The sequence below is a fragment of the Lontra canadensis genome, unplaced genomic scaffold (assembly GCF_010015895.1).
Source record: "Lontra canadensis isolate GAN:19392208 unplaced genomic scaffold, GSC_riverotter_1.0 scaffold174, whole genome shotgun sequence".
Lineage (NCBI taxonomy): Eukaryota > Metazoa > Chordata > Mammalia > Carnivora > Mustelidae > Lontra > Lontra canadensis.
The window spans coordinates 1,328,705-1,354,961 of NW_022631168.1; the positions used below are offsets into that span (position 1 = coordinate 1,328,705).

The window sequence follows — 26,257 nt, forward strand, 5'->3', positions numbered from 1 at the left end:
CCACATGCAGCACCACATGGCGCCCTGCCCTGCACGTGCCCTCGTGGGAGCTCGGGGTGCCTGGACGGACCTCTGTGTGCTTGAGGGCGACTTCCGAACCCAAGAGAGGCAACTGGTGTGGATGCCGTCCTGGGGGGCTCCCAGGTGGTGCCCTTTCCCTCTCCGGGGACCCAGAGATTGACAAAGTCTTGGCATTTTAACACAGCAACGTTTTTATTGCTTTTGGGGGTTTCCCTAGAGCAGACATCCTACTGCACAGCTGCTTCGATTTGGCATGTTAGAAAGTTGAGGTTACAGATGCTGAGACGCGGGAGAGGCCCAGTGTAATTGGAGGTGGAGGAGCAGAGGCCATCGCCCTTTCCTCTCTGATAAGCAGTTGCATTTTGATAGTACTATGGGCTTCAGATTCCCAGAGATCCTTCTGGAAGCCCGGTCAATGGGGCTCCGTCTCAGGAAAATCAGAGCCCAGCCAAGAAACTTGAGCAAGACTGACCCCCGCTGGCCTAGGTAGGACAACTGCAGAGCGCTGGGAGCGGACAAAGCAGGTGCAGAGTCCCTGCTTGTCTGAAAGCAAGGAGAGTGGAGCAGACCGCTAGGGAAGGGCATGGAGCAGGTGCCCCTTTCCCACAAGCTTAGTAAACCCAGGAGACGGGCACCCACTGCGGAGACGTGCACGCCTGGTCAAAGGCTTCTTGTAGTTTCTTGAGGGTCTCATCAACGCCGTTGTTGACCAGCGAGAGGTCGAAGTAGTGCGCGTACCGGCCACGGATGGCTTCCGAGTCCTTCTGCAGCTGCTGCAGCGCTTCCGTCTGCAAAGACATGACACGCGGGGCTGGAGCGGGCCCCCGGCACGGTGGCCCCACAGGCTGTGGACGGGCTCTGGGAGATGTCACTTGTGGGGACCCCTGCCTGGCTCGGAGTCCCCGGCCTCACGACTCCAGCCCCGGAGGCCTCCGCTGAGAGCAGCTACCAGCGGGCCGGAGAGACAAGAACACTGCAGTCCGTACGGGCTCTCGAACAAGGCCGGACTGGAGCCCGGCAGGGACTCGAGCAGCGTCTCACCATTGCTGCTGCCACCGCGGCGGCCATCCTGAGACAAAGCCAGGGTGACTTATGACCCCAGCCCTCTTTCTAGAACCCTAAACAAGTGGCCACAGAAAGACGTAACTCCATAAAAACGTCTACATCGCAAGAAGCGCCCCAAGCCGCGTCGAACGGGGAGCAATGGTTATGCCCATCACGGAGGGCGACTGAGCCGAATCCAAGTTCCTGGAAAGCAGTGGGAGAAAGGCTAATGAGCCAAGAGCAAAACGAGCTAAGGACAGAACCAGGCAGTTGGCAGGAGAGATACAAACGGCCCTCAACAGTCGGGAGGACACGCAAGCCCTTAGCGGTGACAGAAGAAAGTAGTGAGGCTCCGTTTCCCCAGCAGACCAGTCAAACCAGTAACCAGTAACACGCTCCCGCACAGAGGAATAAGCACCCTCCCAGCGAGCTCTCAGTCCCCATCGCAAGCACCTGGCAACCCTGCCACACACACTGGCCACCGAGTACAACAGTATCTAGGATGGCTGAGCGGGACTGGTGACACGGAACGGTCCTGCCACACGTGCACAGAGGACGCCACGTGGCTATGAAGGCTGAAACGGCTCAACCATGCGGATACGGAGCGCTCCGCTGTGTTCGGCGGCAGCGGGGATAGGAGCTCCGAGGCGTGCTGAGCAGGGGCGGCCCTCTCAGTAGATCTCGGGCCTCCTGGCTCTTCCTCTCTCCCCACAGCCACGCTACACCCCTGGCGGTGTGGTGGCTTCAGTGCCATCTCTGTTCTTCCCACTGAAGCCCACGATGCACCAGCGTCAGGATCTGCCAAAGTGCCCATTTCTGCCCCTGGACCCCCAGCACCTGTGGACCTCGGACTGTTCCTGATTTACTCCGTCTGTGAGCTGGCACGGATGCTGGCCTACCGAGCGGCTTAGGAAGTGTCTGCCAAGTAAAGCAAATGCGCGCCATGCCCTTTGGCTTCCTGGTCTTGCAGGAAGAAGGGCAGCAATAGCCAGGAGGCTCAGGGGAGGTCTGGTCACAGGCTGAGCTCTGGACTGATGTCACAGTCCTGGCGAACCTGGAGAATGAACTTCCACCCGCCCTGTGAAACCCCGGCTCCCCACCTGAGCGCCCTGGTCCGTAGGCGCGATGAACACAATGAACGGTGACAGTTCTGCCGTGCGGACAATCTTCAGGGTCTAGAAGAAGAGGAAGGGCCAGAGTTAGCCACCCTGATGACTTCCTTCTGATACCTAACTCTGAGCATCACCAAGCCCAGCGCTATTTCCATCCTTCCTGGTACAACTGTTCTGGTTTTAGAGAATTCCACCAAAACCACGTGCACCAAACCTCATCCGTGCCCGCCTCGCCAGGCCTCCCCACCTGGGGCTCGATGTCAAGGATGGCGATCTTGTCCTGCTCATGAATCTGGTGCACGGTTTCAAATTTGGTGCCAAACATGTTGCCCTGGTAGCTGCCGAACTCCAGGAACGCATTGGCGGAGATGCTCCTGGCCATCTCTTCGGCAGAGATGAAGTGGTATTCCTTCCCGTCTTCCTCGTTCTTCTTGGGCGGCCGTGTCGTGTCTGCACAAGAAGCCAAATGCCCAATGAAACTGGGGGTCCTCACCGTCCCCTAGGGCCTTGGCCCATGGCTTCTGTCCATGAATCCCAGCTGCCTTCGGTGTAGAGAGTTCAATAGTGGGGTTTCTCCCACAGGATCCCGCAGAGCAGGAAACGCCCTGTCCATCTAGAAGGTACTAGACCTTCAAGAGGCAAAGCCCAATGTACAAAATTCCTATCCCGTTCCCTATATGAAGTTACATACCTCTTAAACCACCAACCCCAGGAATATGAGAGCTCAGAACTAGAGAAAGGACAGCTGATTATATATATTTTTAAATATTTTACTTATTTGTTAGAGCAAGAGTGCAAAAGCCAGGGAAGCGGCAGGCAGAGAGAGAGGGAGAAGCAGGCTCCCCGCTGAGCAGGGAGCCTGACATGGGACTGGATCCCAGGACCCTGGGATCATGACCCGAGCTGAAGGCAGGCCCCCAACTGACTGAGCCACCCAGGTGCCCCTGATTATATTTTTAAAGCAGATTTATGGGCTATGGTTAGGACTTCTTGAAAGCATATGTAAAATTTCCTTTTTACAGTGTGGAAAGAAGAGTACTTTGGTTTGGTTTAAACTCATTTTGTTAAATGTTGGAACATTCTTAAGTCATAACATTTACTACTATTCATACAAATTGTCCTCTAAAACGTGCTCCACATATCACGGCTTGCAACACAACCCCTCACACCCGTCCCCAGTGGACCTCTCCTGCATCCCATGTTCATCAAACCCCCTACGCCCTTGTCTCGTGCATCCTCTGCTTGTCTCTCAATCCACAAGTGCTCAGGCCTCTCTCTTACCATCTTCTAAAACAACAACTCTTCTTTATTGGCTATTTCTACTTCCAAACTTTCCCACTCATTCCTCAACCTAGGGCTGTCTGCTTTCTGCCCCTAGCGTGTCACTTATCCCTAAAGACAAAATACAGAAGCAAGGAGTAAAAAAAATACTAATAGCAGATTCGGAATTCAGTTTTCAGCCTGGGTGGCTCAGTGGTTAAGCATCTGCCTTTGGCTCAGGTCATGATCCCAGGGGCCTGGGTTTGAGCCCCACATCAGGCTCCCTGCTCAGCGGGGAGTCGGCTTCTCTCTCTACCCCTTCCCCCTGTTCGTGATCTCTCTCTCTCTCTCACACACACACTCTCTCTGAAATAAATATATAAAATCTTAAAAACAAACAAACAAACAAACACAGAATCCAGTTTCCTACTCTGACAAGCACAATCAGACTATGCAGATTCTGGGAATGCAAGGCCTCTGATTCCCCACCTGACCACTGGCCTGATTGTTCTATTGAGGACGACTGCCCAGACTGCGCCTTTCCTGAGCGCTGCTGTGATTCAGAAGACATTTCTGGAAAATCAGACGCAGCCTAGATGTCAAGCAGTGGTGGATAGCTACAGCCACTCAGAGGACTAGGATTTAGGCACATGAGAAAATGTTGGTAATATAAAGTAACATGAACAAAGTAAGAACTTTTTAAAGATTGTATCCGTAAGGAACGTCTGCACCCAACAAAGGTCTTGAACCTGCAACCCAGAGATTCCAGAGCTATACGTGCCACCAACCGAGCCCGCCAGGCAGCTCAGCAGTGCCGCCTGCTTGCTTAGAGCAGAATGAGAGCATCTTCACCAGCCTCTGCTATGCAGGCGAACAGCACAGAGAACAGCAACAAAGCAGTTACGGACACACACTTGCATCCTTCCCAACTGTGTTCTGTTTTTATCATCAAACATGTACGATAAAGTCACACACAGATAAGGGCACTCAGAGGACCCCAGAGGTACTCACATGGGGCAGGGTACGCGAACTTGTCCGGGTTCTGGCTGAGCAGGGCATTCTTAATGTGGCTGCGGCCGACGCCACTGGCTCCTGTGGACAGAGAAAAGAAAGGCTTGAAGACGGGAACCAGGCTACTGTTGTCATCAAGGCTTCCATTTCTTTCCCCAGAGACAAAGGCAGGGACAGGCTTCGAAATGGGATGTGGGTGACAGTGAGCTGGTGCAGCTTCCAGACTGAGGTCAGGGAGGGGCCAGCAGGATCTGGGGCTCCAAGCCCTTTGTCCCAGTTGGGATAGGAGACTCTAAGGGCCGAGGATCGGGACTCAGAACGTAACTGTTGTTTCCAGAGCAGCAGCTAACACATGGGATTTTCTGTCTCTTTTCTCAAGATACTTGCTTTACTGAACTCTCTGAAATTAGTGGAACTGATTTTTTGGGAAGATTTCATTTATTTGACAGAGAGAGAGAGAGAGAGAAGGCGCAAGTGGGGGGAGCAGCAGGCAGAGGGAGAAGCAGGCTCCCCGCTGAATGGGGAACCCGATTCGGGACTCGATCCCAGGACCCTGGGACCATGACCTGAGCTGAAGGCAGACACTGCACCGACTGAGCCCCCCAAGACATCCCAGTGGAACTGAATTTAAAGGAGCATTTTTCCTGGGAATTTCTTCGGAGCTATAACGGAGTTGTTCAAAGCAACTAACGTTGCAAGCCAGGGTGGGGGTTAAACCCACTGCAACTACTTAGCTGCCCTGCCACTTGGGAGGCTAAATCCCGAAGGCACGGCTGTGAGGACTCGGAGCCCCCGAGACTGGACCCCCTTTCCCCCTTTGCATCCTCCCTGCCTTCCCGGTGGGCGGGCGGGGGCATCACACAGCACAGGCGGGAGGACAGACAGACAGACCCGAACCAGCCACGTAACAGCCGGAGAAGTTACCAATCAGCACCAGGGTCTTCCTCTTGAATGCAGGGAGCCGGACAACCTCCTCATAGGAAACAACATCCAGCTGGTCAAAAACTGTGGACAAAGAAGGCCGAGTGATGTGCCCGGGCACAGCCGGGAAGGCCGCGACGGGGGCACATGTGCCTGGACTCGCGGTGACCTGACTGTATCTCGGTGTCAGAAGGCGACCTCTGGTAGGCGACAGCTACAGGGGTGGGGACGGAAGCAGCAGCAAGAGCCTTAAGTGCCCCCTGCTGTCTTTATGTAAGCTAGCCGGGGGACGGAGGGGACAGCTGGGACACTGCCGTGCGGCCCGCCGTTGGCAGAGACAAGACGGCGGCCGGGCCGGCCGAGCACACGCTTCCACGCCGCACATGCTCCCCCGGCTCTGGGCCCGGCTCTTCCCACGTCCCGCAGCTGTGCACGACCATCCGGGGATTCCTCGGACGCTCACCCCTTGAACCCTCCGGAGCCCCCTGTGTGGACGCCCAGCCTCTGTGTCCCCGACCCGCCCAGTGGACATAGCTGCACAAGGAAAGCCAACGGCCGTGGTGGGAGCCGGACGGCAGCCGAGTACTTGACTGGCTGAAGCTGTTTACAGTTGCTGTGTATTTCTATTACCTACCACGGTAGGTAAAAAAACAAAATCACTATTAGTTCTCGGGAAAACATGCCTTTTTTCTGGGGCTGCTCAGACCATGAGCTGGTCATGCTGATGGCATGGACACACTGAGAAAGTTCTGGAAGGCTGTAACCTGAGGAGTGAGGACAGTGCGCGGCTGGGAGCAGACCAGTAGCTTTCCTTCCCGTGTACTGGGAAGATGAATGTTGTCATGAGAGGAAAGCAGAGGACATGGCGTGCTCTCCGTGGCGACGGTCCCCCTTGCACGACACCGTCCCCCGAACCGCCGTGCAGCAGAGGGGACACCCGGGAAGCTTACTTGAGCTGTGCTTGGCCAGATACTTGTCTTTGTACTTCTTCTTCTTCCCAAACGGGCTGCAGCTGGGGGCTTCGCTGGGCGCGGACTGAGCCACACTTGCTACCCGCCTGGCAGGACAAGATGACCCAGAATGTCAGGGGAGCCTCAGCGCAAAAGCCCAGGCCGCCCGCCTGCACCGGAACCCTCCGGACCAGGGACACCCGCAGGCCCAGACGTCAGCTCCGGGAGTTCGAGCCCCAGGTTAGGCCCCTCCCATCTCTTACAGCCCTCGGTGCGTGTCTTATCCTGTCCCCTCTCACTGTGAGGGGCCTCTCCTGGCTCTCAGCCTGTCCCTCTCCCCTCCCCGCTATCTTGTCTTTCTGTGTCTGTTTCTCAGCCTCTGTGTGGAGCTCTCGTCCTCTCTCCAGTCTCGATGTCTCTCTCATATGCCCCCCAGTCTCCTGCTCTCGGTGTCTCTGCTGGTACCGCCTCGGCTGCCCTCTCTCCCGCCCCCTCCCACCCCTACCCCTTCCCTGGGAGTAGAAAGGCTCTGCGTCTGCGATGAGCATGGTTTAGACTAGCACAGAGGAGCCCAGCTCAAATGGTCGGGCTGCACTGAAAAGGATGTGATGGCGGGAGGGGGGTCACTTCATCCTGGACTCATTTCCAACACCAGCTGTTTGGATGAACTCTCCAGAAAGGCATGGGAGGCGTGTCTGCAGAGCCACTATGGGAGCTGCAGAGAATGTCTGCAAAGTGCCTCACGGGTAGTCTGGGGTGCGACCCTACTCACGACACCGACGGCACATGTCGCTGAGCCATAGCGGCCGCTGCCAGGCCCTCCTCAGCCTCCTGCCCATGGGGTTGGTGTTCTTCACACATGATGCCTCTGAAAATGGCCCAGAAGCCACAGCCAACCTAACTGGGTCTGTCACCATGAGCACACAGGGCTGGCGCTATATTTCATTTTTGCTCTAATTCCAAATTTAAGAGTTTATTTCTAGATCCTCTCCACCCTCAATGTGGGGCTCGAACTCACAACCCCGAGACCAGGAGCCACATGCTCTACCAACGGGGCCAGCCGGATGCCCTTCCTTTGTTCCTCTAATTGGAAGAGTTTACTTCTGTAGGACACTGACTATGGTTTGGATGACTCCCACAGGGTCACCTCCAGAGATGAGGTCAACCGGAATTCAGGGTCCTTTACCTGTACCGGCTTGCGAGCCAAGCCCATAGGCTTGCTGCAGCCCCTGCAGCCGTGACGGCTGGAGACTGGCTCGGCCGAGAAACAGAGTAGTGCAGCTAGGCGACCGCGTGTGGCGAGCCTGGGTTCCCCGCACTGGCCCACTTCACCCTTACACAAGTGGCTCACCATTCCTGCAGCTCGGGAGAAGGGATCAATCCTGCGGATTCCTTGGAAGAACCTTCCACCCGCCCCTGCCACCAGTTACTGTCATCTTTGTTGATTATCTTGATGATGTCCCCAGTAACAAACTTCAGTCCCGCCTCCTTGCAAGGGATCAGATGGTCCTTTTTGGGGTCATAGTCAAACTGGGCTCTCATGAACATCTGAAAAGTAAGGACAAAGCAGCTACTATCGGAAATGCATGTTTCCTTGGGAAATCTTTTCATGGTACGTTAAATAAACAATTATGAATGTGTCAAAGGTCTTAAAATATGGATACCCTTTGTCTCCACAATGCCCTTCTACGCACAAGTTGTCAGTTACAATGTATGGAAAAGTATGTTCACTACAGCATTATTTACAAGGCTGCAATATGGGAGTCAAGCTAATTTTCCAAGAATGAGGACTTACCTAAGTACAGTCATCTACTGACGATATTACCAGGCCAACTATAAAAATCACTGTGTAAAAGATAGGTAGACATCCTAGAAATGTTTAAAAGGCTCCAAGGAGATATAGTGAACAACTTCACATGAATACATTTGACAAATCCTTTACGAAACACAATTTCCCAAAAACGACACAAGAAATTGAAAATACGTATCTCCACAGGAAAGCACCGAGAGCCATTACGGAACACCGTCCTCCCCTAACCCTCCCCTGCTCCCAAACACACAGGCCCCACTGGCTCTGATGGCAAATGTCTCCAAATGTAACTAAGAACTAAGAAGAACTAAGGCTGGTCTCAGACAGACACAGGGCGAGATTCTTAGCCAGAATACATAGAAAGCACCTACAAATCAGTAAGAAAACGCCTTGAACGGCTACTTCACAAAGGAGGGCATCCAAATGGAGAAAAACATAAAACAAGGAGCTGACTGTAATTAGTCACCAGAGAAATGCAGATTAAAGCCACAACGGCCAAAGTGAGGAAAAAGTACTGGCGAGGGTCTGGGGCAAATGAACAAAAAGAAGTCGCCTATGCAACAGCACAGAGCGGCCACAGTGAGGACTGATTCCCTTTACATGCACACCCCAAGGGGCAACAGCTGTCTTCGACGTGAGAAGTCAGGATACAGGGGCGCCTAGCCATGTCCCATCTCTGGCCAAGTGAAAGTCACTCTTGTTTTATACACACACCCACGTATACCCAAACTTCAGTTTTAAAAGTTTGTTCAAAGAGAAAACTTTGCCACAATAACATAAATGACCTGCGCTGGACACTTTCACACACATTCCTCTGCCAACGGTGTGTACGATGTGTACGAGGTAGAGTCTCCACGAATTCTGAGTAAGTGCTCTTAAAACTTTGTTTCCTCTGGCACTATCACTGCCTGGGCTATTTATTACTGTATTAAAAAATATTTGCCAGTTTGTGGGGCACATGGGTGGCTCAGTCGGTGAAATGTCTGCCTTCATCCCAGGTCATGATCTCGGGGTCCTGAGTTCGAGCCCTGCATCATGCTCCCTGCCTAGCAGGGAGTCTGCTTCTCCCTCTGCTCCCTCCCAACTCATGCTCTCTCTCTAATAAATAAAATCTTAAAAAATAACTGCCAATTTGCTTGGTGCAAAATGATACTGCCCACATTTTGTGTCTCTCTGCTGACTGGTAAAACTGGCCATTTTTTCATACGTTTGATGTCCATTTGTATTTTTCCTCCTGTGAATTATCATGTCTTCATTTGCTTTGCCCATTTCCCTCCTTCCTTTCACATTAGTTACTCCTTACAGAAGAAAGGTCTGCCTGTTTGCACCTGTGTTCAGACAGCCCCAGGCAGCTACACTCGTGCTATACTGAGAACTTAAAATGAGAATCATGTCATTTCAGTCAAATCTCAATAAATGGCGTCACCTACCTGCAGTGCCGGAAGACGACTTTGCTGGTTGGGAATTACTTTTAATGAGATCATTCCTTTGGTTTCTTTCTATTGAGAAAGGAGAAATAAAATTATAATGGATATATAATAGATGACCTGGGGTTTCATAGTCTTATTTTCGCCCTGAGGATTCCCTAAAACTTTTTTTTTTCCAACACCCATCTTTACCGTACACTTTGAAACTTTGTACGACAATTCCTTCTCCAATATCAAAGTCTCATGTGCCCCCATAAGCCAATGGGACAACTTGGAGATGCACAAAGAATAATGAAGAAAAAGTGAATGACTTTTCCCTCCTCCCCACACTCAACCCTAAAAGGTTTCCAGACAAACTGAAATGAATCTGGCCTACATATACCCATACCTTTCTCCACGCCAAAGAAAACATTTGCAAGCGTTTGTACACAGGTCCATACTCATATGTATGTACTTTTGGCTGCTTTTAACAAAAATGGGATTATACTCTGTATGGTATTCTGTAACACGCTGTCCATTCAGGTGTACTCTCCGTTACTGGGCATGTTGGTGGTGGTCAGCTTTTTTTCACTATCTGCTGCAACAGACATCTTTTTTTTAAAGATTTTAATTATTTATTTATTTGAAGCTCTGTCATTAGGCACATGGATATTCAGGATTTTTTTAAGATTTTATTTATGTGAGAGACAGCAAGAGCACACAAGCAGGGGGAGCAGGAGAGGGAGAAGCAGACGCCCCACCGAGCAGGCAGCTCGAGCCCCTGGGATCATGACCTGAGCCCCCCAGTGCCCCGGCAGTGAGCTTCTCATCAGCCCACGAGGCTGCGGGCACGGGCTTTGATACCGTGTGCTTGCATCAGGTTCAAAACGAACTCGGGTTGCTTCCTCCGATCAGTGAGGAAGAGATACTGAAACCCTGGACGAGAATTGGGGATTTCTTTTTTTCCTCCCTGCGGTTTTAGCAGTTTTTGCCTCAAGTCTTTCGAGGCTCTGTTCTTGGGTACACGATGTACAGGACTTGGGTTGTTTCTAAAGGTAAATGTGGCCCGTGTCACCTCATTTAGTTGTCGTTGTTGTCTGTTGTTCTTTTAGGTAGACTGTGCACCCGATGTGGGGCTCAGACTCCCTAGCCCAAGATCGAGTCACCTGCTCCTCCCACGGAGCCGGCCAGGTGCTGCCTGAGGCCTTTTCATGAGAGCAGATCCCAGCTCTCCAGTTCAACAGCCCTGGTCACTGCTGAGTGCCTGACGGGTGGCTCCCTCGGGCAGTGGCCAACCACACCCGACTGCCCCAGGTGGGGTCTGCTTCGTTGTCTGAAGTAAGCTTTCGCTCAGCATGGGGCTCGAACTCACAACCCTGAGATCAAGAGTCATGGTTCTTCTGACTGAGCCAGCCAGACACCCCTCACCTTTGCATTTATAATCTCCCATCCACTCTCCATAACCGATCTGTGCAGAGGGACTTCTACCTGTGGTTTGCAGATGACTTAGAGAAATGAGTTCACCTGTTCGTAAGGCTAGACCCAAGGACGGCCGGGTTTCAGAGCTGCCAATAAAGACCAATGCTTTCTGACACCCAGTCCACTGTCCTTCCTAGGGAGATACTCTGGGCCATTCACCTTGTTTTAGAAATGTACTAGATGAAAGTAGAGAACGGTCATTTCCTGCACAGACTAGAGATTAGCGGTGGGAAGAGTCCCCTCAGTGAGGTACAAAGACTGATGGGATAACACTGCCCACTGACACCAACGTGTATCCACACCTCACAAACATAAAGGTACAGAAAATACCCACCATCGCCTTCTGTAGCTGATCGACTGAGTGGTTAGTTACATTGGTGCCATTGATCTCCAGGATCTCATCCCCGACATGAAGAGAGCCTGCACAGAATGAAGACTCTGTCCAAAAAGAGCACGACAAGATACCACAGGGAAGCGGGCACGACCCAGAGCACGTTACATGACCGCGGGAGGAGGGGTGGCTCTTCTGAGCCCCTGAGGGATATGCCAAGGCAAGCACTTGACAGTTTTGTGGTCCAAGCAGAACAAAAGAACCACGTCCTTGGCAAGTGTCATGTTTCTTTGTCATATAGCTAAAACCCAGAACTGCCACCTAATGGTCACGTTAACCAACGGTTAGAGTCTTGTGTGCGGAGCAGTTACCAGTATCTGCGTTGCCCTGGGTGGAAAACAAAGTCTGGACTGAAGAGGGCAGGGCTCAGAGGCTGGCACGAGTCGGGCGGCAAGCAGAGACGACCGCGGCCACTGAGACACATTTCCCCCCGCCCCGCCACACAGAGCTTTTACCAAACGATGCATCAGAAAACCGACGGCCCCTTCATGTGAAGGACAAACAACCGGTACTTGTAATGCTTTGTTTAATGTGTATCTTCCCTTCAACCGTTAGCACCGGGAAGTCGAGACGGTCCGGGTCCTGGTCGCGCGTCTGGGCTGGCGCGGCAGCTGTGCTGTCACCGCTCCGACCTTGGCCACGGACCCTGGCGGGCCTGACCCCCAGCGCACGGAGATGCCCTAGTCACGAGGGCGACCCTCGCGTCCCACGCCACTCGATGGGGCCATCGGGGAAGGCACAGCTCCGGAGCCCCGGATACCTTGTCTGTGGATCATGCCGCCGTGAAGGATCCGCGCCACCGTGCATGACTGCTTCTCGTTCAGCTTCAGCGTGATGCCCTGCGGTGAGGACAAAGCGCGGCACGCGTTATTTTCGGCTCCTTCTTGGGTTATCTTCAGGACGGCTGAAGGGGTTTCTTCGGAGAAAGACTTTTTATGGGTACTTGGGGTTCGCGACGGGAGGAGGCATGAGAGCTGCCAGGAGGAGAGCGCTGGGGGAGGGCTGGGAGCCCGGGGACACGGGGACTCGGGCGTGTGAAGAAGCGGGGCGGTAGGGCATGACAAAGGATTACCATGGGCTCTTCCGTGACCTTCTCGAACTGTATGAGTCGCACCTTCCGTACCTCCTGCCCTTTGGCCTGGGTCGGGCTACCTGGGGCAGCGGAGCCATTGGTGTACATGTCCTCGGTCACTGCATTCGCCTGGTGCGCCACAGCCTGGCAGGTCCAAACAACAAAGCAATGGGTAAGGGAGAGCAGAGGCCTGCTGTCAGTCTGCAATCTAGAAGGCTCGGAAAACCAATGCTTATTTCACAAGTTTGGCATCTAAACCGATGGGAGCTACTTATAAATGTTATCATCCAATGTGTCTATCCAGTTCGCTACAAACGGGAAGAGAATTAGGCATGTAGGATCAGCCCCTGGCCCAGGATGATGACAATACCACTGAACCCCGACCCTAGCCCAAGATGACCTCTCCACCGTGATCCTTTTCTCCCAACCTTCCACAGACATGCATGGCCGTGTGCCATGTGCACCAAAAGATGTGGACACGAATGTCATCACAGCACTATGCTGTAGAAGAAAATACTATGAAATTTAATAATTGGAACCATTTGAACATAATCTGAAGACATCATGCTCCTTAACCCATAAATGCTTCCGTGTGTTTTCTAAGAACAAAAAGTTTCTCAAAAATGAAAATTTAGCATTTTTTAGACGATTCTATTTATTTATGTGACAGAGATAGAGAGAGAGCGCAAGCAGGCACAGTGGCAGGCGGAGGGAGAGGGAGAAGTACACTCCCCACTAAGCAGGGAGCTAGATTCAGGACTCCAACCCAGGACCCTGGGATCACAACCTGAGCTGAAGGCAGACGCCCAACCGACTGAGCCACCCAGGGGCCCCCCAAATTTAGCATTGATACAATACTATATCTAGTCCCCAGTTTCTCTACACATTTTATCAAGTATCCCAATAACGTCCTTTCTAGCTATATATATTCTTTCCCAGACCAGCATCCAGGATCATGCAATGCATTCAGTTTTCACATCTCTTTAGCCTCCCTTAGGAAAATCTCCTCGGCCTTTGTCTTTCATGACCTTGACATTTTTAAGAGGACAGGCCTGCTGTTTTGTAGATTCTCAATTTGGGTTTGCCCCATGTTTTCTCATGATTAGGTTGAGGTTGTACATTTTTGGTAGGAATCCCATGGAAGTGATATTGTCTCTGTCTCCTTTACTGGTTCTTCCTCATGTTTCTAGTCCATTAATGTGGAAGTAGCTCAGAGCCCGTGGTAAGAGTTAGCACAGTGGGGAAGGTCAAGTGGAAATCTCTGAATGCGTCCACCACGCACCCCAGGTAAAACAGTAAGTCACAAACAATATGGCCAACCAGAGGAGGCAGAACAGGCCCGAGCTTGGTTTATGGAAGGGCAAGTTCGGTATCTGCACACAAGCTCAAAATGGATGGCAACTAAACTCCAGCCACACCTGGGGTGGGGGCCTCAGAAACAACGGGGAAGGAAGATCTTCCAACTAGGGATGCAGCAAGTGGTGAGGAAGGGGCCGTGAGAATATCCCCAGGTGTGAGTGTGTCTACCTAGAACTAGAAGTAACTGAATGAGTGAATCTAGTAGCCAAGGGCCCAGAGGGGGAAAGCACTGGAAGAGCAGAGGGTAGAGGTCTGTAGATAGACACGCATCTCATAAGATGGGGGTGCGCCTTATGAAGTAATACAAAATGATATTTCAATTTTAATTGACTGCATCCTTTCTAAAAGGTCATCAGAAACTGATAAAGCTGTGAGGTTTGAAGGAGTGTTAGTTATTGGGTGGCCTCAAAAGAGGGAAGTGTGCAGAAAGGGCCTGTGTAGCAACTAAAGCTTAAAAAAACTCACATGACACATATGTCACATGAATCCTGCAGAATTTGCTATGAAAATAGAACTGTATTGTATTTAGCAGACGTGGGACGCCTGGGAGTACAGGAAATGCTCTAGGGACACGGTAACCGCTGCATCTGCACGTGCGCACCACGCAGCGAACCTCTGCACGGTGCTATACGCACGCTGGGTTTGAGCCGCTGACTCTATCCACTACACCTGGCTAACTCTGGGCAAGTTTCTTGACCTCTCTGTGCTTTGGGTTCCCCATCTGCAAAACGAGGAGAGTAACAGGTCACCCTTAACCATGGCTGTAGAAAATGGGCAGCGTTCAAAATGTCGTGCATCCCTTCATTTTTAATTAATTTCTCTACAGGCAAATGAAAACCTATATTCTCCAAAGCGCTACAAAGCACAGTGCTTTCTGCTCAGGCAAGATAAAATGCGTCCTAAGTAATTATGATTCAGGTTCAAGTTGGCAGCCTGTGTAAATGAAAGAAAGGGGGAAAGGGGGGAGGGAAACAGAAACCCATACAAAAAGAAAACACGAGGAAGGCATTAGGGATGAGAGATTTCACAGAGTCAAGACAGCAAAGCCAGGAACCCGCTCCCGGAAGAACGAGCCTTGGAGGACTCTGCCATCAGCAGAGCACAGCGGCCTGGGGCTCAGGAGTCCCTGTGCAGGAAACAGAAGAGGTAAAGCCCAAGGTGAAAAGAGCTCCCCAAATGCTGCCCATCAGGCCCTCGGCTCCCCGCTTTCAAGGCAGGAAAAAGGGCCAGGCCAGTGGACACTGATTCATGTGTCCTCGGCCAGAAGTGCAAGGCGCAGCTCAGGTCATGATCCCGGGGTCCTGGGATGGAGTCCCACATCGGGCTCCCTGCTTCACGGGGAGTCTGCTTCTCCTTCTGCTTCTGTCCCTGCTTGTACTCTCTCTCTTTCTCTCCAACAAATACATAAATAAAATCCTGGGGCGCCTGGGTGGCTCAGTGGGTTAAGCGTCTGCCTTCAGCTCAGGTCATGGTCTCAGGTTCTGGGATCGAGTCCCGCATCGGGCTCCCTGCTTGGCGGAAAGTCTGCTTCTGCCCCTCCTTCCCACTCATGCTCTCTACCTCTGTCTCTCTCCAATAAATAAAATAAAGTAAAATAAAATAAAATCAATTTATAAAATATAAAATATAAATAAAATATAATACAGATATAAATATCAAAAATAAATTAATAATTAATTAAAAAATAAAACCCATCTAATTAAAAAATGGGCAACAGACCAGAAGCCTGGGCTGGCTCAGTGGGTTGGACATCAGGTTCTTAATTTCGGCTCAGGTCACGATCTCAGGGTCCTGGGATCAGTGCACACAGGGCTCCGCACGGGAGGTAGAGCCTATTTGGGATTCTCTCTCTCCTTCTGCCCTTCTCCATACACGCACTCTCTCTCCAATGAATAAATAAGTCTTTTTTTTTTAATGGGCAGAAGACAGGAACAGGTATCTCATTGAAGACAACAAGGAAGGAAACGCAAACTATACACCGAGTGAGGTCCCACCACGCGCGCATCATGACAGCGAAGGTAAAACCAGCGACAACCCTAAATGCACGTGAGGACGTGCAGAAATGACTCTCTCGGGCTTCCTGGAGGGAATGGGAAATGGCACGCCACGTGGGAAGAGAGTTAGGTCTGTTCGTTCGTTCTTCCCTTCTTCCTAAGGATTTTAGTTACTCATGACAGAGAGGCAGAGGCAGAGAAGGAGGCCGCGCTCCTCCAGGGGCCCGCTGCTCTCTGCCCCTCCAGCCCCTTCCCCCTCCCCCCCTCCAGCCCCTTCCCCCCCTGCTTGAGCGTACGCTCTCGCTCTCTCTGACAAATAAGTCAATAAACTCTTGGAAACAAACAACAACAACAACTAACTTAAAGCCCAGCAACAGCACCTGGAGAGAAATGGTCACACAAAATGTGGATGTGAAGGGTCAGCACACCTTTATCCTGAAGAGTGGCAGCTTGGACACCCAGGCACGGCTGTGGAGCCGCTGATCACTGCAGCAGGTGGCTGTGGTGCATCCAGACTGCGAAACACTTCTTGGCGACAAGGAGCAAACTATTAACACACACAAGAGCTTGGGATGGGTCTCGAAAGCGCTCTGAGGCGTGAAAAAAGTCAACCTCCAAAGGCCGCATATTCTATGAGTCCGTTTATATAACGGACTCACAAAATTATAGAAATGGAGAACAAATTAGTGGTCGTCAAGGACTGGGGATGGTAGGAACGAGGGGCCACAGGGCTGTCCAGGGGTGCGACCACAGAGGTCTTTGTGGCGCTGGAATGTGGCATTTATACACATGTGCCCATGACGCAGTGGCACCGAAGCACACTCACACACTGTACTGGTGTCAAGTGTGCAGCCTGGTACGGTGTGACGGCGGGACGACTGAGCTCCCGCAGACAGAACTGAACTTGTCCGCAAAACACACCTGGCGGCGCAGGCCGCAAGCAGCCCTTGTCTGCAGCCAGACTACAGCCGAGATGGCGTGCTACCAAAGAATGGCTGCCAACAAGACACACTGGAGAGCTTGGCTTTCAGGAAAGTAAGAGGCCACGACACACGGTGACCAAATAGTTCTTCAAAGCACGGCCCACGCTGCCCCAGGACCACGTGGCTGACGCTCTTCAAAGCGAAGCAGCTACGGGGCATGAGTTTGCACACTTCCCATGAGTAGACTCAGGAAGGCATGGGAGAGGCGGAGTCCCGCTGCAAGGGAGACCTCCTCTTCTCAAACTCGCCACCCGCGCGCTCCAGACGCTCTGACCATCTGCACGTGTTCTGGAATGAGGACTCCAAGGACACCGACTGTGTGACTGCTGCCCCAAGACGATGGGCCTAAGTGTCACATTTCTGGCCTCGGAGCACAAAATCCAACTCGGGACTGTCCTGGACCCTCACTTATGAATGTCTCACCACCACCAACCGTGGGACTGAGAAAGCTGCGCGCCCCGCCCAGGCCAAAGGCACTGCCGTCATGGTCGTGCGTGCTAACGCCCGCCCAGCGCCACCGAGTCGGGGCCCCGTGGCCACATCCCCCCCCCACCGTGCTGTAACGCCCCGGCAATAAGCCACTGACAACGATTCGCCCAAGCTTCCAGTCTCCGCAGGACCCTGCAGCATGTGCCCCACCGTGAGAGATTAGAAAGTCTCAGTCCAGAAAGCACAAACTGACCCTTGGAAGGGGAAGAAGCCTACGTGATAGTGAACTTGGAACAGGCAGATAACAGCCACGCTCACCCCGTTCCTCTTACTCAGCTATACTGCAAAGACTGTTTTTACCATGTCAGCCTTTAAAGTAAGGACTCAGCAAAGCTCACCAGAGGCAGAACACATTCCAGTCGGCAAAGTTCAAGAGCTGCTATCCCTGAGGTTGGTCTTTCGAATGTGCTTACCTGTCAAGGTGTTCCCCGCGGTGATGGAGTCACCGTGACACTCACCTGGCAGCTGCGAGCAATGAGTAACAGAAACGGAAATCTCCAAAGCACTAACTCAAGAACTCACTGGCCATAGCGAGGCTTCTGAAACCAAACTTGGCCCTGAGCATCCCTGTCTTCCTGAGCCGGTGCACACTCCCCAGGGCCTGGCCAGCTTCAGGGAAGCATCCCCGCACGGCTCCTCAATCTCACGGGGCAAATTCCTCCAACGTGCCCCCCCATATCTCATGACAGACGACTGTGGGAGCAAGGGTACACACACATATACTGACCCTTGACGTCTGTGTCCACATACACACACACACACACACACACACACACACAGAGCCAAGGTGATTCCCTGCTCCAGTCTGTGGGTCTGTGACCACATGAAGCGCAGGACGTCTTCACATAGTAACGTCCTGCTGTCTGCCCTTCGGCAGCTCATTACTGAAAGGGGAAGTCATTCATTCATTCATTCATTCACGCAACATAAATGATAAATGGGAAAGATAGTGTCCATCAAGTTTAAGGTAATCTTAGACCATAAGTGCTCAAAGGGCACGGAACACGGTTTTCAGCTTTCCTCAGAACTAGCAAATGGAGCTCTATGAAGGCTTTCTGATGGGTGAGGAGGGTGGCACCTGCAGGGGAACGAAAAGGAGGGGTGGACAGAAGGGCAGACAAGAGTTGGGATTCTTCCCAGGCTTCTTGCTACAAAGCCGGCCCACAGCGAGCTTAGGAGAAGGGGGAAGGTGCTTGCCTCCTGCTGGGGACTCTCAACTTGCCCATCTTCCAACCGAACACATACTAGGCATCTGTACTGGCCCCTGATCTGTCCTAACTTGTCTGGTTGCACAGCTGGCAATGCATTCCACTCGGGGAGATACACACCGGATTGTTCATCCCGTCCAGTTTGTCCCCTTGAGCTGGAACCTAAGTCCCACACAGGCACCTAGGACAGGAGCTGGCGCCACACTCACTGATGACATGTGGGACTCTGAGTCACCGCCGCCACAGCCACCAGCACCACGTGACTGACCAAGTAATAAAGGCGGACGTCCTAGAGTTCGCTTCAAACATGAAAATCGCTACCCTCCTCTCGGGGGGCCCCCGGAGGCCCCCGGGCCCTGGTGGAGGCAGAGGGGGCTCTGGTGGAAGAGGAGACACTGGGGAGGAAATGCGCCGCGCGCTCCAAGAGCCGCTTACGAGGAAACATCTGCGCCTGGGCTCCCAGGGCAGAGGCCGCGGCTCACAGGAAGCTGGATTTAGAAAGACACGAAAAACAAACTCGGCGGGGGTGGGGCGTGGGCCGGGGCGGGGCGGGGGGGAGGTTGGGGGGAATAAAGGCCGGATTCAGAGCGAGCGACGGTGCGCGTAGGCGGGAACAAACATTTATTTGCTCGGCCTGCCCCGGGCTCTCCGCCGCCGCGCTGAGCAAGGCCGGCCGGCAGGGGGCGCAAGGCGCCGGCGGCCCCCGCGTCCGCTTCTGGAGGACAGAACCACGGAAAACCGAGGGAAAACAGAAAGAAACACGGGAGCGCCTCCATCGCAGATGACAAGAGCGGGGGAAGAGCCAGGGCAGGAGTTTCCAGCCAGAACGACCTTACAATCGAAGGTTAACTGGACGCACTGTTTCTCAGGCACTAAATCCGTTGCCAACACACGCCAAAGGTCAAGTCTCCGCAGACCCTCTTCCAATGCGTTATCTACCCAGTGTACGGTGTTCAGAGGCAAAGGCTCCTTCTCCTGCAGGGAAGGTGACTTTGAGCAAAAACCTACGTATGTATGCAGGTACGTGTATTGCTTCTATGTGAAGGAAAAGGAAAAAGGGAAGAATCAGACAAGAAAATTCTGGTTCCCTAATTCAAAGATTTTCTTCCCATTTCCCACCCTCGGGCCCCCCTCCCCTCCCCGCAGACTAACTCTTGCCTTCCTATGCTCTACACCCAGGGCCTCCATTTTGAGCAACACTGAAAGGTTTGAGTAATTCCCTGCTTAGGGGTGAAATCTCTGCACCAAAGAAATGTCAAGCCCGGGGAACATTTGACGGTGTCTCAAGACATGTTTTGACTGTCACAACTGCGGGGGAGTATGTTACTTTCCACCACAAAGAATGATCACACTCAAAGGGCCACAGTCCACAAGAACCTCCACGGCTTCACACAAGCAGCTAGGCCGGCCTGGAGCGCCATTCCCCAGCCACACCTGGGAGTCGACCAGACGCCGGGTCCACAGCCCGATCACTCGCTACACCTGCGCCTGTGCACAGTGGGCCAGCAGAGAGCCTGCGCACGACAGTCCACCGCCCACGTGGCGGTACCTGCCCAAGCACCGACAGCCGGACGCGAGCGGATGCTTACCTAGGGCCTGGCTGTTTTTATTATGTCCTTTCCCAATGTGAGACAGGCCCAAGGGAATGTTGAGAGATTCTCAACGCACTACTGCATGGGAAAGTGCTGTTTTGAGCAGGGTGCAGGAGGACTTCCACAACCTAATTGTATTTGCAAAGAATAAGGCCAGAGATGGCTTCTGAGTTTCTCGAAGAAAAGAAATATACTTAAATACGGGAGATGGGCTATACTTCCAATCTGCTGCAAAATTATTTTTAAAGGATTTTATTTATTTCAGAGAGACAGTAAGAGACAGCACAAAGCAGACTCCCTGCTGGGCTAGGATCAGGACCTGAGCCCAAGATAGGTGCTTAACCCCTAATGGACTGAAGCACCCAGGCGCCCCCATACATTTTCAATATTAAATGTGAACTATAGTCAGAAGTGAAACTTGCGGGGACACCTGCATGATTCGGTTGGTGAAGCATCTGCCTTCAACTCAGATCATGATCCTGGAGTCCTGGTACAGAGGCCTACATCAGGCTCCCTGCTCCGCGAGGAGCCTGCTTTTCCCTCTACTGTTCCCTCTGCTTGTGCTCTCTCTCTCTCCCCCCAGTAAATACATAAATAAATAAAATCTTTTTTAAAAAAGTGAAACTGGATTTTGAGTCTTTAGAACTTTCACAGAAAGCATTCCCCTTAAATGAAGCCTTCAGCTTCATCATTTTCCGTCACAGCTTTGCCGGGACAGCAAAATGTGCTAATGCCCTGGGACAGGCAGCTGTTAGCGAGATCTTGAATGTACCAGGGAAGTTCCAAGTGTTGGACAAGCATTATCTCCCGTCACCATATGCACAACTCTCCAAAGAGGTGCATCTGATAGAGAAGAGAAATCTCGGGCACAGAGAGCCCAGAAGCTTGCCTGATACACAGCGAGAGGCAGAGCTCATGGTGGCAGCAAAGATAAGAGTCTGAGAGGGAAGGTGAACCTCAAGAAATCACTGGAGACTCTCCCTCCAACGTCCTCACTGTGGCCGATCTAGATGCTGCTCTGCTGAAGGATTTAGCATGCTTTCTTTCATCTTCTTCAGATCCTCACGAACACCAAACTGGCCAGCCAGCAGCCCATGCACAGTTAACTGAGGAGGAACTCAACAGTGCCACCAACCCGCGGATGCTAAGGGTGTGCACCACGACAGATTCTTGGAGGGCTGGGCCTCTCTTCCACAGGGCAGGCAGTCTCTCAAGGCCGTCCCTAACAGCAGGCCGGTTTATACAAGGTCTGGTCATTTAGCTGTATGTGGGGTTCTGGCTGTGCTGAGTGGAAGGGGCCTGATACAAAAGACTGCATACAGTGGGAGTCCATTTATAAGGCAGTCCGAGAAAGGCCAAATGCTCATGTCAAAATTCAACCTGTTGCCAGGGTGATTTCCAGGTTTCTGGGGGTGGGGTAATGACTATAAGGGACCACCAGGGAACTTTCTGAAAGGTGAAAATGTTCTTTCATGACTTGGGTGATGGTTACATGACTGTATGCATTTGCGAAGTCTTACTGAACAGACTGCATAAATTTATGAAGTACATGTATGTTAATCAAACCTCAGTAAAGCTGCCAGAAGTCAATTTAATAAAGAGATTTTATTAAAAAGTTAAGGCTCAGCCAAGTGAACTGATTATAGAGAATGCAAGCCTCTGAGGAGCCAGGTGCTTTTAGATCCTGATTCGCTCCCAGTGCATACTTCACTGCGGACCTTCCAGTTCTGTCTGTGTTCCCCACCCGCTCATGCCGGCAGTCAGTCAAGCCTAGAATCCCGCCATCATGGCTGGAAAGCACACGCAGGTGTGAACGGCACGCCGATGCCTATCAGCTGTTTCCTTGAGCTACTGGCCCAGTCTATCGCTCTCCTGTTTGCTTTACCTGTGGGTCTGCAGTGTCCTCATCTGTGCAAGTGGAAGCTTACGCTAAATCTCTAATGTCCACCTCTTCAGTCATTTATTGACTCACAGACATTTCTGAGGACCTATTCATTAGACATTTAAAATAAAAACAGTGAGCAGAAATAGCTGTGTCCTGAACCATCCTGCAGTCCAGGAAGGAGACTCAGCCTGACTTCTGGGTCTTGGTCCCTGTGGACAGTGCAGCTGACGCTTGGCTCTTGCTCTCTGTCTCTCTCTCTCTGTCTGTGGACATTTATTCGTAGTGCCTGACCACCAGCCCATGAGGAAGGCCAGGCTACCGGAGGGGCTGCTGGGCATATATTCTGGGTTAGGAGTCACCCAGGGAGGGTGTTGATGGTGCACGCCTGTCTACGAGACAACCTTATTTTGCGGGGTGAAATCCACACTCGGAACTGTGAGAGAGAATGCGAAAACGATCAACATCCTCTCTGGGCATCCTGGGCGATGGAGGTTAACAGCTATCTACCACCCGTTCCGGGAATCACTTCTGGAATCCGGGAGTGCCTGTCCACCGGACAATACACAGAGGCAGCACAAGGGGTCCTCCCGAAATGCAGAGGGACGCTGAGTGAGCGCTTTGGAGGCAGACCTGGATTTTAATGGCCCTTTCTGTAGACCCCGACACCGCCAGCGACAACAAGCAGGCAGTTTCCTCCTGTGGGATCTGTTCCTAAAAGTCTTTCTCTCACCCTGACTTCCGTCCACGAAGAAGTTTTCCTTGACCTTAACCAGCGCTCTGCACAGGCCGCGGCCTCTCCTAATTTCCACGTCCAAGGGGCTCTTGGGGAAAACGAACCCCCGCACTTGCGGCCGTCCACATCGACCCCGGCAGCCGCCTCGGCCTCCCCTCCGAGGACGCTCCCCCCCCACCCCGGGGGCCGGGCCAGGGAGCCCCGCAGGTCCCGCGGCGGGTGGCGCGGCCTGCAGCCCTGTCCCGGCCCCTCAACCCGCGCCTGGGGAACCGCGGAGCCCTCTCACCTCGGGCCGGCCGCGCTTCTGCAGCAAGTGCTCCAGGTAGAGGTCGGAGAGCGCCGTGCGCATGCTGCCCCCGCCCTCGCCCTCGCTCGCCTTGAGCGTCATCCGGCCGGAGGCTGAACGCGGGGCCGCAGATCCGGGAGCCGTGCCGAGCGGGGAGTGCGAGAACCGAGGCCTGCGGGGCTGTGGAGGCGGCGGAGGCGGTGCGCGGGGCGGTGCGGAGGCGGAGCACCGCACTCGCCCCGCCCCTCAGCCCCGCCCCTCGCCCCGCCCCGACCCTGAGGCTGACCCAGAAGGGTTCAGGGGTGTAAAGAAAAGCGCGCTAGCACCACGGAGGGGTCCCCAGCTCGGCCCACACCCGAGGCCTACTGCGTGGGGCAGCAGGAAAGACGTCCCTTCAACTGCAGGCTTTACCCAGAAATCTCTGCGGGTCCCGAACGTTGCGAAAATGCCTTTAAGGCTCTTTGGGCTGCAGGTACCCTGTGATTTACGTTGCTGTCTGCGAGTCAGTGATGAAAGGCCTGATTGCTCCCAGCAACAAGCTCTTTCTCCTTGTCTCGGGCCACATCTCCTACTGCTAATGCCACAAAAAATTTGAGGGAACAGGGGAAGCCAAGGGAACCTACATTCCTTAGCACCCTATTGCCTTGGTGGTGGTAAAGCCGGAGTCCTGTTGAGGGAAGGGTTTCAGAACAAAACAAACCCTTACTGCGCTTGCAGGGCTCCAGCTGTCCCCACGCACACATCTGATGAAAACCTGGCCTCCTCTACCGCGAGCTAGGAACCTCACAGTGTTATCAGCACTTTGTTCCTCCACATATAATCTTTGGACCTTTCAGGAACTCATAGCCAAAAGGAAAAAGTCCGAGGGCAAGAGTTTAGAGCCGCATCACCCTGTTTTCTCGGAGAAGAGGCTGATGGCGCCCTCCCCCACGATGAGCCCAAAGGCACTGTAGAAAGCTGAGAGAGACAGAGACACAGCAGAAAAGGAAAGAAGCGAGAGCTGTCAAAATGAAGAGTCTGACCCTGGCCCAGGGACGTGTTAAGTGAGCAGTGGAACAGAGTACAGAACACGGAAGCACACTGTACAGGTGCAGAACTGCTACGTGATACAGCCGGGATGGTAGGTGACTCTACAAAGACTTTCATTAAGTGAAGCTGGAAAATGCTTGCTTATTTTGAAAGAGATAAAATAACGAAATCTTTCCCTGCCATATGCAAAAAAAAAAAACAAAACAAAACAAACCCCATCTATTCCTGATGGATTAAGAACTTAAATGTCAAAAATACACTTAAATGTCAAAAAGCTCTTGAAAGAAAACACCAGCAAACAACTTTTTTTTCAGTGTTCCAAAAGTCATTGTTTATACACCACTTTTACTTTGGGGGATAGAAAAAGATTCCTTGGGGCACCTGGGTGGCTCAGTCCTTAATCGTCTGCCTTCTGTTCAGGTCATGATCCCAGGGTCCTGGGATCAAGCCCCACATTGGGCTCCTTGCTGAGCAGGGAGCCTGCTTCTCCCTCTCCCATTCCCCCTGCTTCTGTTCCCCCTCTAGTTGTCTCTCTGTCAAATAAATAAAATCTTTTTTAAAAAAAGAAAAAGTTTTCTTTATAAAACAATGCAGAAAAACCACCGATTATATGGAATATTGATAAAGTTGGCTTTGTTAACATTAGGAAATCTTACTTATCAAAAGACAAAGTCAAAACCAAAAAAGACCACACGTGTGTTGGGAGAAAATATTCTGAGCATACACAAATGACAAAGGATTCCTGTTATAAATATACAAAGGATTATATATTACTAAATTTTAAAAGTCCAGTAGAGAAATGGGTAAAAAACATGGCTAAATATCTCACATATGGAGAAATAAACATAGGAACAGATATTCAACTTCATTAGTGACCAGGGAAATGCAAATCAAGACCACAATGAAATACTACTATATACCCACCCAGTTATCAAAATTTAAAGACTTAAAATATCAACTGTGAGAGACAATGTGAGTCCATATGAGTCCACACATCTACCCTCTTAGCCAGCCATTCTACTCCTACGTATATATATCCAAGAGAAATTCTTGAATATGTACAACAAAGAACGTGGACAACAATGCTCATGAAAATGGTTTTGTTCATAGCAAAAGCCTATGAACAACTCAAATGCCCATCAACCGTGGCATACTCACACAACTAAGAAGAAAACAAATCAGAAATACACAAATATATAAAGTACAGAAAAATCCCTCCTTTACCCCTTCCCAATACGCAGAGGGAACAACCTTACCCACTTTGGAGTATTAGGTTTCCAGACCTTCCTCTGTGCGCAGAGAATGTATTCAGAACTACAGTCTAGGTAGAGAAACCGCAGAACACATGGCCTTGCTTCTTCTGAGCCAAACCATTCTTCCTTTTTCCCAATTCCCCAATTCCTCTGAGGGCTGGCCCAAGACAAGATAAAATTCACCCACTTAGCGTCAACAATTCAGGGAGGCCTGGGTGGCTCAGCTGGTGAAACGTCTGCCTTGGGCTCGGGTCATGATCCCATGGTCCTGGGATCAAGTCCCCAGTCAGTCTCCTTGCTCAGCAGGGAGCCTGCTTCTCCCTCTCCCTCTGCCCCTCTCTCCTGCTCATGCTCTTCTTCCCTCTCTCGCAAATAAATAAATAAAAATAAAATCTTTTTTTTAAAGTGAACAATTCAGTGACTTTTAGCATAATGACAGAGTTGTACAGTCATCGCCACTCTCATTTCAGAACACTGTCATCACTCCAAATGAAGCCATCATTTCAGTCACTGCCCAGTCCTGTGGTCTTTAGCCCCTGGCAAGCACTCACCCATTTTCTGCAGGACTAACTGAGTCTACCACAAAGGGCTCAACACAAATTCTCCCTTGAGAATTGATAAGCATAGTTCGGCCCTTGCAGCTCATAGTAAAAGAAAAAAATAAAATAAATAAAATACTACATACAATCAAAATACAAGGACCCATGGGTGAGATCCAGCAGAACGACAGATAACCAAATTGGACCAAAACCTTCAGATATTTGAATTCAAGATTAGCTTAACGTTAGAAAATTTATTAATCCAGGGGCGCCTGGGTGGTTCAGTGGTTGGGTGTCCAAGTCTTGATTTTGGCTCAAGCCATGTTCTCAGGGTAGTGAGGCTGAGCTCTCTCTCCCAGAGAGTCCCTCTCCTTCTGCCCCGCCCCCTTCTCTCTGTCTAAAGAAATAAAATCTTTTTTAAAAAAGAAAA

General features: G+C 51.8%; 1 protein-coding gene across 1 annotated transcript; it reads right to left on the bottom strand.

Moving 5' to 3' along the window:
- Positions 1-188: 188 nt before the first annotated feature.
- MPP1 (membrane palmitoylated protein 1) lies at positions 189-23,170 on the bottom strand. The gene is made up of 12 exons (XM_032846327.1): positions 23,007-23,170; positions 12,478-12,621; positions 12,166-12,244; positions 11,349-11,434; positions 9,560-9,628; positions 7,671-7,867; positions 6,320-6,426; positions 5,373-5,453; positions 4,449-4,529; positions 2,425-2,627; positions 2,166-2,240; positions 189-809 (listed from the first exon to the last, which is right to left on the bottom strand). Exons 1-12 carry the CDS (start codon positions 23,106-23,108, stop codon positions 633-635), a joined length of 1,401 nt encoding a protein of 466 aa, XP_032702218.1. The 5' UTR covers positions 23,109-23,170; the 3' UTR covers positions 189-632.
- Positions 23,171-26,257: the final 3,087 nt, after the last annotated feature.

Coding starts and splice junctions, on each gene's coding strand:
- MPP1 (XM_032846327.1), bottom strand. CDS start 23,108: ATGACGCTCAAGGCGAGCGAGGGCGAGGGCGGGGGCAGCATGCGCACG. Junction 12,245..12,477: donor AGGTCACGGAAGAGCCCATG/GTAATCCTTTGT, acceptor TCCTCACCGCAG/GGCATCACGCTGAAGCTGAA. Junction 2,241..2,424: donor TCCTTGACATCGAGCCCCAG/GTGGGGAGGCCT, acceptor CTCTTCTTCTAG/ACCCTGAAGATTGTCCGCAC.